This window comes from Plectrocnemia conspersa, unplaced genomic scaffold (genome assembly GCF_051122295.1).
Source record: "Plectrocnemia conspersa isolate PC_06_02 unplaced genomic scaffold, ASM5112229v1 ptg000002l, whole genome shotgun sequence".
In the NCBI taxonomy this organism is placed as follows: Eukaryota; Metazoa; Arthropoda; class Insecta; order Trichoptera; family Polycentropodidae; genus Plectrocnemia; species Plectrocnemia conspersa.
In genome coordinates, this window is record NW_028277166.1 from 18,295,545 (window position 1) to 18,313,197 (window position 17,653).

Here is a 17,653-nt window from a genome sequence, read left to right on the forward strand (position 1 = left end):
GTTCTGCGAATTCTCCAAAATTATATTTTTATTAAAGCTATTAATTTAACTTACCCTTGGGCTTATAGCATGTTAACCTGTGAGATTTTTTTTAAATTAAAATAATAAATATATTCTACGAAAAAAATATAATACCTCGGTAAGTGAGGATCAAATTGTATTATTTTATTTTACTCTAGTGGTATTGAATAAGAGTAAATAAACAATTTTAATATTAATGTTTGACTTGATTTGATTTGTTTTAATTAAAACGCTCGACCTCGTGGTTAATATTCGACGGTTATAGAGCTTAAATTGTACTGTTTGTTATAATTTATTTTATTAAATCTCTCTGTCTTTATAAATTTATAAAATTAATTTAAAATGAAAGTAATAACGTATTGTTAGAATTTACTGTAATACAAATTATTATTACAATTTTACACATAGATAGTATTTACATAAATAATTTTTGTGGTGAGTTGTACCGAATATCATATACTCAGCATTAAATTGATTTGATATACACTATGTATCATATTATAATTAATATAATAAACATCTATATCCATGTGGTAATTGGTCGTGAGTAAAGCAATAGCTATTGATTTTTTTTTATACAAAAACATACTATCTGATTTTATAAATACAATAATATTATTATCATTGAGTGAATTAAATGTTTTTAATTTAATTATAAATTATGAATTATATGTTCCATGCGTAATTAATATAAACTTTCAGTCTATACCCTTTTATGCAACGATACGACTGTACGATAATACTCACTAATAAAAGATCAATTATCATTACTTTTTAATATTTTATATTAGCAAAAGTAACAAAATCTATAAAATGAGATTTTATGCGAGTCGTGTTGTTTAATAATAAGAAAACTTTTTTAATACCACTTCAATTGCCGCTTTGTGCCTAAACTACGTGACACTTATGTGAAAATTTCTTACTATCGGACCCTTCGATTTTCCTTCATAGAAAAAAAAACAATGGCGCGAATAAACTTTAGTTTTTCACCAAAGAGCCTCTTTGGTCTCCCGCGCGTCAATAAGCACCGTAAAAGCGTCACGGGACCGAACAAAAACAATCTTTCTCCTTTCTTGAGTATACTTACAAAGGTAACTTTGTAACACGCGTTCAATTTAATGACTTCTGAACTCTAACCGAGTCGACTCTTGCGGGTTTATTGAAGATGATTCACTGCTAGCGCGCCTTTGTGAATCATTGTCATAAATATTTTATATTTTAAATTTGCATATTACAAAAAACCTGTTATTTCAACAGCAGCGTAATAAAATTGTACCGAACGATATAATTTAGATTATGTCATCACTGTAAGTTAGATAACGAGAATTGGACCTTTTATATTGAGCTCGTGTAAATAAAATATCTAATGTAATAAATATAATAATATTTGTCTGTCACTACTACTGATAATATATTATTACCCAATAGTGCCATTTCCTTTTCGTTTGGCGCATAGCCAACAAGGTTTCAACGTAAATATTATGATATGACAACTTTAAACGGATACAACTCAAAATATATTTCAAGAAATTCAATTTGACAAAAGTGCTTAGGCATATTATTCCATTTTGAAAAAAATACTGTTTTTTTTGTTATGTATTAATTAAAAAACTTAAGAACTGAGATATAATCATAGTAATTTATTATCAAATAATTTTTTTTATTCAATATTGTTATTGTCCTGTTTTATTCTAATCCGCAAAATATGTTAATATATCATACTAATTGTATTTCCTCTATCGTGGAATTAAGAGTCACAGAGAGTAATATCTAGTGAAAACGGTGACTGAGGCATCACGACGATGTCCTTTTTGGCCAAAATTTCACGAATTACTAATGAAGCGAAAATATATAATTATGTCTGGTTAATGTTATCGTACGTTAAAAGTTTCATAGATTAAGAGTAGTAACTATTGTCGTTTTTATATATATTTTTTTAATAATAAGCAAGCAGGGCATGTTTAATATTTATTTGGATTTGAAAAAAAAATATTTGGTACTATCCATTTTTCGCATAGGTAGGATGAACCGATATTTCAGCCCTTAGCCAATATTCTACCTCGATAAAACTACTTAGGTTAATCCCATACAATGAGCATCATTTCAAGCAATATGGGTATTGTTGTTTTCAGTATTTCATTTTGTAATACCGTTAGAATTGAAGGTCGATTTTTGCCATAATACTAATATTATCGGTATTGCAAACCCTAATCACAATGAATATTAGCTGCATCACAGATATTACAGCCAACAATAATACAACTCGACATGCCAATTTTTTACGCTCTCCTATTGGTCAAAATTTGGTTTAGGTGTGCTTCATTTGATTCACACTCATTGTAAGTCATAATATTGCTATAAAAAATATTAATATGAACGCTAGATAACCAAGCGTTTCCACCGTGACGGAGACGGCACGATTTTATTGCTTTTGCCGTGGATTCTAAATAAGGATTCACCTTGAATTTGCTCAAAAAAATGCATGTAAAAAATGATTATACTTAATAAAATTAAAGTATTTAAAACACAGCTACTGACTGGCCAACTTTCCCCCCCCCCCCTGGATATAGTTGAAATGAGATTTTAAATATGACAAAAAAAACGGTATTATTGCAATCCCTAGTCGTGGTATGTTCTCGTGATTCTCAATAGATAATGCACTGAAATATCTAGTGCTGTTGCGACTCTGTGATGTCTTCGTGTCGCTTCTGCGTTTCTTGTCCTCTGTGACAAAATGTCACATATTTTATAATACTGGTTAGGGACAACTCTGGCGAATCGTAGATGGAAATGTTTGCGAGCCAATTGCATCACTTCTTTAACACACCTCTTAAATGTGTTCATGCCTCAAGAGAAAATGGTCCAGATATCTACTCTGGCGATCGGTAACTGAAGAGTCCGAAGGACAATAGTACTATTCACAGGGTAGAATATATGGCACGCGTTTGTTTTTCAAACAAAGAGTAGGTTTTCTACGATACTTATAGGTTAGCCTTCTGAGACAGATGCGCTATTAGCTGGTCAGTGAAATATTTCCAATTATTACTGCAGTTATTTGGTCACGAGATCTCTCTTCCACTGTGTTATAAATATACTGTGTGTGGCCTTCACTTTCTTAATTGTAATAAATTGCTCATGTGGTTTAAATTCCAACAGATTAATTATTTTTAAATTATATTATGTATTAATAGTGAACTAATATCAATTGCGTTTTATAGCATATCTTTGAAATGACACGTTGACTTCATCTTTATCTCACATTACAATTGACACGTTTCTACACTTAAGTTCACTCCACTTATTTCTCATATAATATTCTAATATATTGCAAAAATAGACGTATTAAATTTATGCCCATTTCTATGCACCTTCGTTTTATATTCTGATCGATGAATAATATTGCTTTTGTTGTGTCGGCCGTGTCCCGGAGACATCTCTCTATCTCTCTCTCGTTTTATTTTTTACTTTTATTATTGCTTATTTCTGTGCCAATTTTCCAGAATCACCTGTCTCCATTTACCTCTGCAGTCGAAATGGCTCCACGTCGGCACCGAGCGCGGAAACGTGCATGTGGTGCATATAGAAACGTTCTTACTCAGCGGATACATCATCAACTGGAATAAAGCCATCGAACCGTAAGTACCAATCTTTTTTTACAACTATTAAGTATATAGACGTTCATCAAATTAAACTTGGATGCAGTTTTATCCCAGCGGCGAAGCTCTCCCGCCACGAAAGCTTTTCCGAGAAAGTACCTCCGTTATTAGTTTCTTCCGTTTTCGTGCAAACAAATTTCATCGTTACCAATGTACCTAATATGCACTTATATATAGTATAATATAATAGAGGGATAACACGGAAACAATGACCGTTAGCGTAAAGGTGCATTTCGGCTTGAGAGCTTTTAACATGCATTCAACAAACGAACCGAAAATCTAGTTCAGACTAAAGTTATGTTTGTTTGAACAGCGTTAAATTCATTGTAATATATTATACATAAACACGATAAATTAGTGATAACAGTCTTCATTACCTATGTCTCCAATATCTCACACTTTTTATCATCTCATACTTTCGAGCTAAAATAAATGTTGCTAGGCAGCATCGATATCATTTATTTTACGATTTTTAACTCTCACTGTTCTCTATATTTTTGATCCTAACAATTCTTTTTTTTATTGGTAGTATTGTATTTTATGTCATGTTAAGTTTCATTTAACACAAGTGACAATTGGGCGCGCCCAATTTGGCTGTTCTTCAATAATGCTTTTCATACTTTGTTATTATTATAATAATATTACATTTATAACAGTCGCACACAAAACAGACTCACAGTTAGTTCACTGCTACCGGTTTCGCTCGCGAGAACATCACAAACGTACAAAACTTTCGACACCTTCTGTGTATAATGTACGCCGATCGTGGTTCTCAATTAATTCGCTCGTCGTTTTCACGGTGTCGAAGCTAGAGATAGCGAGCAAAATTCAATTCGCATCACAATATATAGTTTGACGCCTGAGATATGATTCACACAAAACGTGAATACTTCCGAGTCGAAAAGCGGTCCTGGAGAATAATGGAATTCGCAACGGACCATTGCATTCGACCGACGGGAGGTGAGATAACGACACAGTATTTCAATCGAATTTCAGAAAGCCATTGTCGAGTAAGTTTCCTGAAATCGTACATCCGTAAAATAATGGCTTTCAACGAACGCCGTGAAACGTTATACGTTTGCCGAGTTATCATATTTTAGAAAAATATGAGGCGCTGATCCATACAACATAACTTTTATTTTTTGCGGTAATATAAGACTATTTTATACAAAAATGGAGAAAATATCAAAGTAATATAAATGAACTAAAAGTTTAATATAATGATTACATATCAAATATATAAACTTTTTTAAGGCTGCTGATGACTGCCTTCTCCTCATCAGAGTCCAGGCTTAAGTATCTAGGACTGCAAAGCTTGCTGACCAATCACAATTATACAGTGATCGCTGCAGTTGCTTCTTTAGAAAGCGACATTCGCTTGATGGGCATTGTCCAAAGTCGTATTGCATTGCAACGGGAATCTTGTGGAATAGGTGATTTATTATATCTGTGATCGTTTCGCAACAAAGAAATATTATCTCAATGACAGAGAATATTCACTGTAAGAACAAAACTTGTTATTTATGCGATTTTTTCTGGTCGTTACCAGGGATTATGTGTGTGGTCCATCCTTTACGCTATTGTTTTGTTTCCTTGTTGATGGATGATCGTTTTGGTTTGAGAATAAGACCCTTTCAAACGTGGCATCTGTGTATGGTCGCTACAGAATAAAAAATGGATGAAGTATTCAAATATATTTATATTTTTTTCTAGCTTTTTAGTGATATTAATTTATTTAAACATTTAGCGCAAAAAATCAATTAATATCCTGTAAAATAATAATTAATTTATAAAAATTATTTAAATTAATCATTAATTACTTTCATAAACGTTTAACTTTTTGAATTTCATAAAATATGCATAACATAATTTTGTGCCAATTACTTATCAGTGAGCGCGTCAAAAGGAAACGCCTAATTTATTATTCCTTACTTTTTAATCAGTATTTTAGCTTTTTCAAATCACCATAATTAAGATCAGCTGCGATTGAATTAATTCAGCAAAATTGATGGATCATTTTAAATACATAATTTTATCGAATATATTGTATATACATAATTTTATCGAATTTATTGTATATATAGCTAATAATATTTGGAACGAATTTGATATATTATTCATAAAGATCGGATCTGTATCGGCGTTTGCTTTGTGCAAATTTTAATATAAATTAAATACCTAGAAATAAATTAACCGCGATCGAATTATTGAACTGATTAAAGTAAAATCTTTGCGTATTGAAATAACACGTAATACGAACTTAAGAAAAATTTGCGACACACAGCTGTTTTTGAGATAAACGTCAAACGATAATAAATAATAGGCCTTTTCAAAATTTTATTTCGTTCGACGAACGAATTCTGCGAGTTTCCGTCATAGTAGAGACCGCCGATAAATATTTTATTCAAAAATGTTTTTCGAAAGCATTTTTTTGTTTAAAAAAAAAGCGTTTCATTGTCTCGCATTTTCAAACAAAATAAACGCGATTTTGGAGCGGCACTATATCACTCGGGTATATCTGTGTTGCTTAAGTATACAAATTGTTTCATTATTAGACTTTTTCAAATTTCATTCGAGATAGTATAAACGAATATATTATGAATATTCGATCAATTATTCTAATATTCATATAGTTGAAAGATATATGATTGCGAACCAGAACAGAAAATACATTTTACTGTCACAAGAACTTCTCCCAAATGGTGAACAGTAGCGACATGACATCTGCACGAGTCATTCTAGCTGCTATTTCTATGTCAACTGTGCTATTTTCAACTTGAAGTTGAAGGTTGAGCTGAACAGCGACGTGCTGACGGCCGATTACGTGCCATACTGCCAATAAAATCGTTGACGTGCTACTACAATGCGTAAAGACAAGATACTAAAAATATTATATATATTTAAGTATCGAATGAATAAAATTAATTATAATGAATAAAAAATGAGTGAAGCGGGTAATAAAGCTAGTTGCAAGGTAAAAAAACGTATTGGTGTATATATTCAGCTTTCTTCTTGAACTTTAATGTCTTTAATCGTAGTTTTTTCCTTTCTTTTTTCTTGTTAAGTTACTTTGTCGTTGCTCAAAGTATTTTATATTTTTTTTAAACTATGATATGTATATTACATTTTTCGTTGCAAAAATTGGAAGTTGGGAAACTTTAAACTTTTATGTGCGATAGTAAAATAAGCTCTCCCGTAGGAAACTTTTCCATACTAATATGTTCTTGCAAAGGTTTTGACGTATTTTTAAGACGATAATAAAAATTATTTTCTCAGAATATATCTTGCAGTTCAATCGTAATCAGCAATGGTTTAGCTTTCAACAACGCCCATAATTATTACCAGAATCTATTACCGCAGCGTAAAACCCAACCTTTAATAGTATCAAAACACGCGCCTAGAAGCAATACTTTTGACCTTGCATCGAATAGCATTGTTGTGTTGTCACATAAACAAAGAAATTGTCATTTAGAGCTGTAGTCAGACGCTAATGCAATTAGACTCATCTTAGTATAAAAAATGTAACACTGGCAAACAGGCGACGCTAAACACTCACTCGAAGAATCACGAGCAATCATTGGCGACTACAGCGATGACTCTCGGATTCTCAAGACTAGCCAATTCGATTCTTCTGTTCGATACTTGCATATATTATATAGATTTTCTGGTGTTTTAACTGGCTACAAATATCACACCATTCGGCACTAATCCCCAAAGAACACAAGAGCTTGAAAAAGTAAAGATCCATTGAAACACTTTAAAATGTATGTTATGAAAATACAAATATCTTTGTTTTCTTGATCAAATTTATAACCAATAACGGTTTAAACTACGAATATTTTTTACAGACTGCATTCTAATAAAGTCAAGGTTATAATGTATTATAATATACATAATAAGCATTATTTGAAGATAGGAATAAATCATGCTGAGGCATCTGCATCGTATGATGGTTTTAAGTTGCATTTATTGATGAATATAAATAGTCTATAGCAAGTTGACCGCTATAATTCAACTAAAAAATACAGCGCTATTATGAATAATTCATAAAATTAAATACCGTCTTTCAAATACACTGAATTAGCAAATACCGCAATTATATGAAACAATGATGTTCTAAAAAAACATATAATAATTTAATTGAAATTATATAATGCTTCCGCCATATTTTTCAGACCTTGCTCCTTTTGACAATTATTTATGAAATCCATTACAAAAAAATAGTCAAAGATCAAAACATTGCTTAATTTTTTTTCCATCGAGGCATCTAAAAATGCTTATTTGTATTTATTCTTAAAAAAAATTTATACAAATATTGCATCGACTAAATATATTATTTTAATAAATTATTAAATTGTGATTTTAATATATAATATTAAAACACATTAACTATGTGTATATTAATTTTATAAAAAAAAACATTTCATCATGCAAATTAAATAATGACTCTAATGCATAATAAATTTAAAACTATGACATCACTCGACCATCCCAAGGATACGTCATATTTACATTATATGACGTATCCTTGCATGCATATAAAATTGATATCAAATACGTTTAATAACAGTGCTGTTTATATCAAATACAATATAACATCAGATTCGGTAGCCAAGTCACTGATGTGTATTCTTGAATCAAATCCTGCATTGAAATCAAAATATTTAGTGCATACACAAAATAAATGTGAACTTTTTATACGTTTACTTTCGAGTGTATTGCGATTTGAAAAATTTGAATGTGAAAAAATGTTAATGGAATACACGTGTCTGAAACACAATGTAATTGATGGATCGATCGCCTTTTTCATATGAAGACGTGCTCCATTATTTCAGTAACTTAATTCTGGACAATCCATTAAAATCCATCCTATCGGGTGGCACAAAAATACATAAATATATTACAACGTTGGCATGGTCGACCGATTTCAAACGCGCTAAAAGGTTTATGGAAGGAGATTTCAATTCCATGCATCGACAGCCGCCACTCGCTCTTGCGACACGAGATTTCAATTAAAACTACCTCACCTGCTAGAAAAGTCGGACAGATGGGGGTGTTTGTTATAACGTGAGGTGGGCGGTGAAGGGTGGCACCTTGGCATTGTGATGACAAGGCGACCTAGACCTTTTTTCTACGAAATCGCATTATGCGAAAGCTATTACCGGTAACAAAGAATGGCCAAGGAAGACAACGGAAGCGCACACGAACGCGAGACTTAAGCTTGATTCAATATTGAAAATCGATACTGATGCAAATCAGCATTTAAAGTGAAATTTCGACTAAGATTGATTAAAAAGCTTCGACAGAGTTTACCTAAGCAGAACAGAAGATTTACTACATATATTAAAAATATTTTTTACTAGTGGCTTAGCAGGAAAAAGTATTAATTTAGGCCACCTTGCCTTTTTTTTAATCTCATAAAAACACAGGTTATCTTAGCTATAAATCTGAAAATCTGGTGACTAAAAAAACAAAACCTTTCGTTCGTTGAATTATGACGATATTAAGTATCTTTTTGAGACACTACAACTGTCTTTGCCATAACAATTCACAACACAGACAGTCAGTAAGTGTTAATAAATTACCTTAAAAACCGAATGCTTCTCTCATGGGTAAATTTAAATAACAGATTTCGAATCCCATACGTACCTTAGTGTCTTTCAAATTGTATCGTGTCTGGGTGTATGAAATTAATAATTAATATATAATTATAATTCTAATCGATCATTATAGATTAGGGTTTCCTAGATTTTCCAAATCTCATTAATTAATAATTATTTAATAAGCATTTAAACAATCTTCCTTACATTCAGGTATTTATAAATCTACTTTGTACGCTTATTTTTTATTGTGTTATTTACGAGTACCAATAAAAATCAATTAGACGGCTGTGTACAAAAACCTCTCTGTACTATTTTTTTCATTTTCCTTCATGCATTATATTGTCAAAAAAATCTTTTGGAACAATAAGTCTAGGAATACATAATCTTTAACAAAATATCGCCTTTCATCAACCGCTTCTGTATTCCTTCTAAGTTTTTATACCATGGAAATATCGTTTTCAGCGAATAAAATGTATATATTTAAAAATATTATTTTTTCCGGTACTTCCGATATTTCATTGTGTAATACCGGCAGTATCAAAGATCGATTTTTGCCCCAATACTGGTATTGCTGGTATTCGTACTACCGGTATTGCAAACGGACGATCCTGGCTTTATGTTTAACGTTATTTTAACATGTAAGTCGTACTATATACGTAGTCTATTAATTAAATTTATAATGAAAGTAAAATTCTTCAGCTTGTCTTTGTTCAGGTGGTAAATTATTTCGTTACACTTTTCCTTATGTATTTCACGAACAAAGTTTGCAGTTGAAAACATTTCAATGCGGCAAAAACATTCATAATTATTCAAGGATTGAAACCTTTTACTTTACTTTGAGTAATTATGAGACATGAATAGCCATTCACATTTCTTCGAAGACCTTTATTCCAGTTACTTAATACTTTATTTTAGTATTTTCCAGTGAAATTGTTAAGTACGGTTTTGTTTTATTTTAATATCTATAAAATTTTATTACTATTATATTACTTTTACTTTTAATTATTATTATTTGCTTTTGAGATGTTAAGATAAAATATTGAGTTGTATGTATTTTATGTAGTGTATATGCAATTTTGATCGATGACATTTTATTATTTTAATGTCTGCACTACATTCTCTGGAAGATGGCCAAGGTTGGCCAAGGACGGAGAATATAGTGGGTTACTTCGGTCGAGTTCGGTTCTACCCGCTCTAAAATCTCTCGGAAGTTGTCTGAGGCTACCGAGAACGGGAGGTAAAGTGGGGGTAATTCAGTCGACTTGGCCAGCTTCGAGCGCTTCCGAACATTGTCGGCAAAAGGACCGAAGTCGGAGCTGCTCTTTCGAGCGCGAGCGGTGAGATACTTCCCCTTTCGCACTCTCACGTGTTAAGTGACGAGAGTGAGAGAGATAATGATACGGTGTTTCGCAAACTGATATAGAACGAGTAACTCGGTTCAATTTCAGTATGCACGTATGTGTCCTATGGTCAACACGCATATCGAGCGCTGCATCGTGATCACGTGATCAAGTTATAACACCACATGCTTATCGGGGACTTCAACAGACTCTTACTGACCACCAAAAGGGATTAATTATATTTTTTATAGTATATTCTTTTAACAGATATCGTTATTATATTATTTTTTCATATAAAATTAAATAATTAAAAAATAATTAGTGGTACTTGATTTTGTTAAAAAATCGTTTCGAATATCCTTATGTATTTTCCTAGATCGGTTTTTATAAATGTCACACCATAAGGAATTCTTATTTAGAATCGATGGCGACAAATTCTATGATAGTCACAGATGTGGTGTTCGTATACTGAAGTATCATTTTTATGCCTTATGGAATTTTGCAAAAGCCGACAAAGATTTTGCGTAAATTGAATATTTACAACCGAAAAGTTTTCACTGATATTGTATTGGTGAATGCCCACACAAACTTTTATAATTATCAGTAACGTAATTTTAATAATATGACAATTTAAAAATTGCGATTATTTGGCACATTTTTCGATCACGCGCAAATATGCCGGCTGTACGTGACAGAAGCGGCCGTCCGGACGGCATATGAAATTTGCGACAGTGTGGTCACTTACTCGAAGTCGTAGGTCTAGGCCGACTTCAGTTGTAACTTCGATTCGGACAACTTCCAGAGTGTAGTGCAGGCATAACAGATACGGGATTCCTCTATTGAAAAAATGATTCAAGTGTTTTTTGCAGGAGCTCAAATTCTATAAATATACACAATGTGCAAAACTCTAAATAAACGTTTTAAGGTCTGTTGCAAAGTCCAGACTATATGGTATATTTTTATTTTGTTGCCATTGTAAAACACAATTTGGTTAACTCTTACCTCTTCCTAATGTTTGCTTCTTTCATTTTGGTCAATTGTGAGCAGTACTTAATGGAATCGATAGTTTGGCTCGGTAGCAGCAGCTCGCAGTAGATAATACTTTAAATCATTCAAAGTACACATTACTATATTTGGGTGCAATCCAGTCATTTCGATGATCTGTACTATCGTTAATGAAGAGTTGCTTGATAAAACGAGTTTTTATTGCGTTAAATCTGTATCACTTATATGCGGCACCCAAACATCGAGTTACTTTGCCATCTCGAAACAGCAGCTGGTGAAAAAGCGATGATATCGTATAACTTTTTTATTATATATATACATATACATACATATATATATATATATACATTTTATTTGATGATCAGAGTTGCAATATCACGGATATTGCACTATTCTCTTTCTATAGTATAATTAATCATATTATGTACATATGTACTAGACCGTGACATGACACGGTCGATTAGTTCAAGTCCATGAAGCCCTATAGGGCTGATTGATACTTTACTTGTAGACCGATCGGTCACGCCGAATAACAAACGGACCACATGACACTTGACCTCGCGAATAGACCGATTAATTTAGTAGAGGCTCGCGTGTGCGCTGTCAATTCTATCGGATTTTTATAGACTATCTAGTATCAATTTCGATTTGTTATATACAGTAGTGTTTTTTTAATACATTTTCGCGGCTCATCTTAATATATAATAATCCAAAAATCATATCTTATATGTTAATGAATTAATTCTTGATGAACATAAAAAATCTGACAGAAATATTATCTTTAAAACATAATATTTTATATTATTTTTTTTTGTAAATATTATATATTGTTTGCCAAAATCTTTCCGTAAGGATCAAAAAGCAATTTAAATCGGACGTTCAATAGGATTAGAGCTTTTGAAAACGAGCAAGGACTATATACTCAATTTATCTAATCCGTTATCAACATCACACTTGAAAACAATAATTTACATTGTTTTATCTGATACAATCTCATGAATAGTCCTTGATAATGAAAAAAATATTCTTTCGAATTACTATGCAAAATATCAGTACTGCATAATTACATAATATTATAATTATACAAAGAAAAATCCATCAAGAGTCACTTTATGTTTTATCCCTTAACCCTAAGGCTAATCGAGTTTCGAGATTAAAGAAAAATTATTATTCCTAATAAAAAAATTCAAAGTGAGTTTTTAACGTATGCTAAAATTAAATAATTAACGTAGTAGAAAATATATCATATATTATAACTAGATTTAGTTGCGTGTTTTATGACTTTTCTTAACATAGTTTTATTAACAATAGTTAAATCCTTTTAACTACATATTAATATTCATTATTCGTACACTTTTATTGAATCATAAATTTATTACTTTAACGACGAAATGTTCATTAACTAACGGCATTTAGACCAGAGAATAGTTTCCAGACACGCAATAATTAAGAAATTAAAATAAAATAGTTTATAAATAATATGATGCGATAGCTAAATTTTAGTGATTTACAGTAAAAAATCCGTCCGGCAAAAGCCACAAGAATTAGGTAGATTTCTGTATGTAAAAGTCTGCAAAAAATAATTACATATATTTTTTTGAACTATTTTTAAAATATTTATTTATATATTAAGTGACCAATACCTGAAAGTAGTAACACATTTATTAGCTAACCCCTGCCATGCTTACAATAAATAAAAAATAATCCATGACTGATATAAAAATAGAAAAAAAATATAATATAAGAGCGCATTTAAACAAATAAACATATATACACAAATGCATGGTTTATAAAATACAACAACAATATTTTCACAGTAATTTAATTATGTAATAAAAAAATCATTTATATTTCGTTTATTCTAGAATGTTTTTTTTTTATTTATTATAATTTACATTATTAAACATTAACTTAACGAATGTAACACATTGTAGCGCCAGAAGATACGATTATTACTTTTAACCTTTCTTGTTTAATTAGATTTGTCCGTTGTAGTTAACCAGCAACTTGAGCGACGTTCGTACTTACTGTTTGCTTTTCCTCCGTCTCACTAAAATATGTATACATTTTCTTATTAAAAGTTGGCCTCAACGTAAACAAATTAATACTGAGATAATGTTGAACTATGTTATACGTTCTACAAACATCAATTAACATTTGATTAAAAGTATAACTACAATATGAATAAATTTATGATGAGAGTAATATATTCGAGAACTCATTATATTCACAAAATAATAAACAGCTTACACACTGGCCTTCAGTTTGCTGATGATTAGTTGCTTTTAATGTATTTTAAATGTAACGTATAAATGTATATTTTGTGTTCAATTTAGCATATTGATGGTTTGCGCCGTAACAAACGGTAGCTGAAAAAAAAAGAAAAGTCGCCCCCGTAAAATACGGCAGTTTTCCGCATTGTGGAAAAGTGGGACAAGTCACTTCAGAATTGAACACAATGGGTAGTAAATGAGACGAAACGCAGGAAACGAAAGGCAGACAGGCGCAAACCGCCGAGTATTTATAATACACTGGTATCTCTCTGAGTCGCAGATGAATGCTCCTTTGTTTTGCACACACGTTTAATAACGAAAAACCATTTTGTTAGATAAATTGTAACAGGTGTATTGATGGATATGATTTAAAAACCCAGTCTTGCCAAAAATATTTAAATTTAATTAATTAATATGTAGAAGAGTAATCAATATCTATATCAGACATCTATATTTCAATGTTAAGAACTGTCCTAATAATTAATATTGGAACAGATAGATGAATTACTCCTTCCACCTGTAAAATTATAATATCACTCTTAAGCCAATTTCCAGTGGTTTTAGAACGTCTACACCGTTATCTAAAATTGTAAATTGATTTCATTTTTCAACTTTTCCTTACTAAAATCTAGCAGAGCTTTTTTAATGCACACCTTAATTTTTACAAATCTTTCAATCGTGTTTTAAAAATATAATAGCTATCCTTACCGATATTAATACGGACTTCTGATATGAGAGTATTGATCAAAGTGTATTCAAACCAAATTTTGGTCAATAGGAGCGCCTAAAAATAATTATCACTTCTCAGAAGTCAAAAATTCACGTCAAAAGCAATAAAATCGTGTCGGCGCCTCTGCAGTAGGAACTCTATTTTGAGCTTTTGACGTAAATTTTTGACTTCTGAGAAGGGATAATTGTTTTTTGAGCTCTCTTAATGGTCAACATTTGGTTAAGGTGTGCTTTATTTGATTTAGACTTATTATAAGTCGTAATATTGTTGAAAAAATTTTGTAATGAACGCTAGATAATCGAGCGTTTCTACTGCGACGGCAGGATTTTATTGCTTTTGACGTGGATTCTAAATAAGAACATTATTTTTGGGGTAGGTGGGGGCATTTATCCTCCCCCTGAAAAAGTCATTTAATGAAATACTATGATTTTTACAAAACTTTTGCTCCATCCTGGAAAAATCGGAAATTACGTCTCTACGAAGAAATTACAAACGCGAGATTTTTTAGAATTCATTTTTGATGGGTGCTAAAAAACAGCTTGGCATTTTCATATGAGTTTATATAAATAATTAATAATGGAAGCATTTGTAAAATTAGTGTTTGCTGAATAATATATTCTATTGACATTGTATTGATATGTTTTTAAACATTTATTATTCAGTATTCATAATCTCCAACATATTTGAAATGGTACATGGCCGTAGAATATTTGTTTTACCTCAACCAGCTGACTACTTATCAGGTATTAGCCAAGCACACACGTACGGATTTGCCCGATGGACACCCGGACAGATCTGTCCGGGCTTCGTCGCACACGCAAAATGTCTGAGCTCGGACATCTGTCATAATGTCTTGTCGGACATCAGATTTACGTGTTTTTAGGTGATTCTGCATTTCAACTAAACAAGCATAATATGAAGCCCTATCTCTACAGTACTAGAAAAATAAGTAATGGCGATTGGCGTCAAAACAATAATCAATTACACGGATTACAATTATTTTTAACACACGAATTTAGATTACAATACTTGTTGATAATTAATCTTCCGGTTAACCGAATCAAAAAACGGTTTCGGTTTCAACAGGCTTGGAATCCCCACTGGTGCGTTACTACTTTTGAGACTTGACATTATGTACTTCATTCAATGTTGATTGTTGTATTACTTTTTCCTGATCATGGAATCATCATCTTTCCTTTTAATGATTGTTCACTTTCAATGCTATATTTCTATATGTTTTCTCATTTAAAATTTTGCTTTTACATGCAATAAACCTCGCTTGGTTTTGTTATTGTTATTACTCTTTCTTTGCACTTTTAGAAATATTCTCAGAGCTATTCATTAGGCGATATAAAACTCCATAGTCAAATATTTTGAAAAGCAAGATCCAGACTATGTTGAAAAATAATAAAGTTCTGTGATGACTGATCGAAAGGCTACATTGTTTGCAAGTTTTGTGTAACGAATAAATTGAAGTAATATAATCGTCTGATATAATACATAATCTGAGACCGTTTAGTTACATTATACACAATTGGTTGTATGCTATACTAATCGTTGGGTTAATTACGACCATTAGACAGCAGCGTCGATTAAATCGTTTCCGATGTTACCATTAAATCGCTTCCGATTAATCGCACGTGTGGGGGTAGTTATAATTGTTATATTATAGTATATTGCAATTGTTTCAACTAATTGAAATATATTTATGAAAAAGAGGATCTACAGCTTTCTTTATTTCCTTTTGTTTTTGCATACGACCGTAATTTGGTCGAAGCTACTGCCGTAATACATTTCACGATCGTTCTAACGTTTCGACTCTCCAGGACTAAATTATGGCCCTGTGTGTAGACAAGGGCTGCACAGAGAGAGGTCGACCTCGCCCACCTGGCAATATAATACGACATAGCTGCTACGGCGTAGCGCAGGTGCTACGAGTCTACCCTCGACTCGTAAACTACAAAAAGCACTCACGCCGGATTATTTACCTTTGTTGGTTTTTTTTCGACAAACGTCGAACTCGATTATTTATTGCGAATAACGAATAGTTCTTCTCATTACAAAGTATTTTGAAGGTGCTTCTGAAAGCCCACTTCGCCTACGACTTCCCATTGTAGCTTTTTAAACGGATATCGGAGAATCTCTCGAGCTAGCAGTGCGTCGGCAAAGTGACTGTTGACAGCGATCTCGTTATGGATATAACGCGAAAATATTTTTCAACTGGAAAAAACGCTTTCAAGGCAATTCGTCTTCCGTGGAGGGCTCTCGTGTTTATTATATTATATTATACAATGAGTATAAATGCCAAATAAATAAATGTATTTTGACTTTATACGATTTTGGCAATGAATCACAATACACTTATAAAGAAAATAACACGTGTAGCATAATTCTTGTTACTGTGAAAATTATTTTATTTTATCTTCAATTTTTTGCTTTATTTTAATTTTACACAGAATAAAACAATCATAAAAAATAATATTGTTTTTTTTTTTATTTTTTGCGGAGAAAGTTTCGCTACTGCCATCACTAATTTCATTAGCAAGTTGCCCGCGGGGGCTTAAATCTGGCCACCCCTGGTATATAGAAATATAAAATCACTATATAGACATATCAATACAGTATTTGCAATTTGTATACTATCTCTGATCCTAAATTATAAATAAATAAATTGATAATCAGACGAACAACAACTTTTTGGCACACTTTCCCCATCCTTGCTTTAGATTGTGTTTTTATATTTATCTATTGATATAAAAATACATATCTTGTTACTTCGAGGTTATTAAATGAATAATAATATATTTTTATGTAAACCGATCACACATATATTCATATAGATTGCAGTGCATTTATATTGAAAGCTGCTCCGAACCAAACAATGTTGTTAAACATATTTATACATAGTCTTTCGCTTCTTTTTCTGTCTTACTTCATTCTAAATTTGCATTAAGTAAACATTAATGTCAACAGAGGACGTGCCAGCCCTCAGTAACGATGCGACCTCCGGAAATTGTTTCCATCC

At 31.7% G+C, this 17,653-nt stretch overlaps 1 protein-coding gene across 17 annotated transcripts in view; it reads left to right on the plus strand.

The window, feature by feature from the left end:
• Positions 1 to 17,653, plus strand: part of Tomosyn (syntaxin-binding protein tomosyn) — a 280,098-nt gene that overhangs the window by 236,295 nt on the left and 26,150 nt on the right. For all 17 annotated transcript variants that reach the window (XR_015812683.1, XR_015812682.1, XM_088205743.1 and 14 more), the window contains exon 4: positions 3,522 to 3,656. Coding sequence is in view for 15 of the 17 variants with exons in the window: in XM_088205743.1 (XP_088061869.1) it covers positions 3,522 to 3,656 (135 nt within the window). In the remaining 2 variants the exon portion in view is untranslated. The remainder of the gene's footprint in view (positions 1 to 3,521; positions 3,657 to 17,653) is intronic.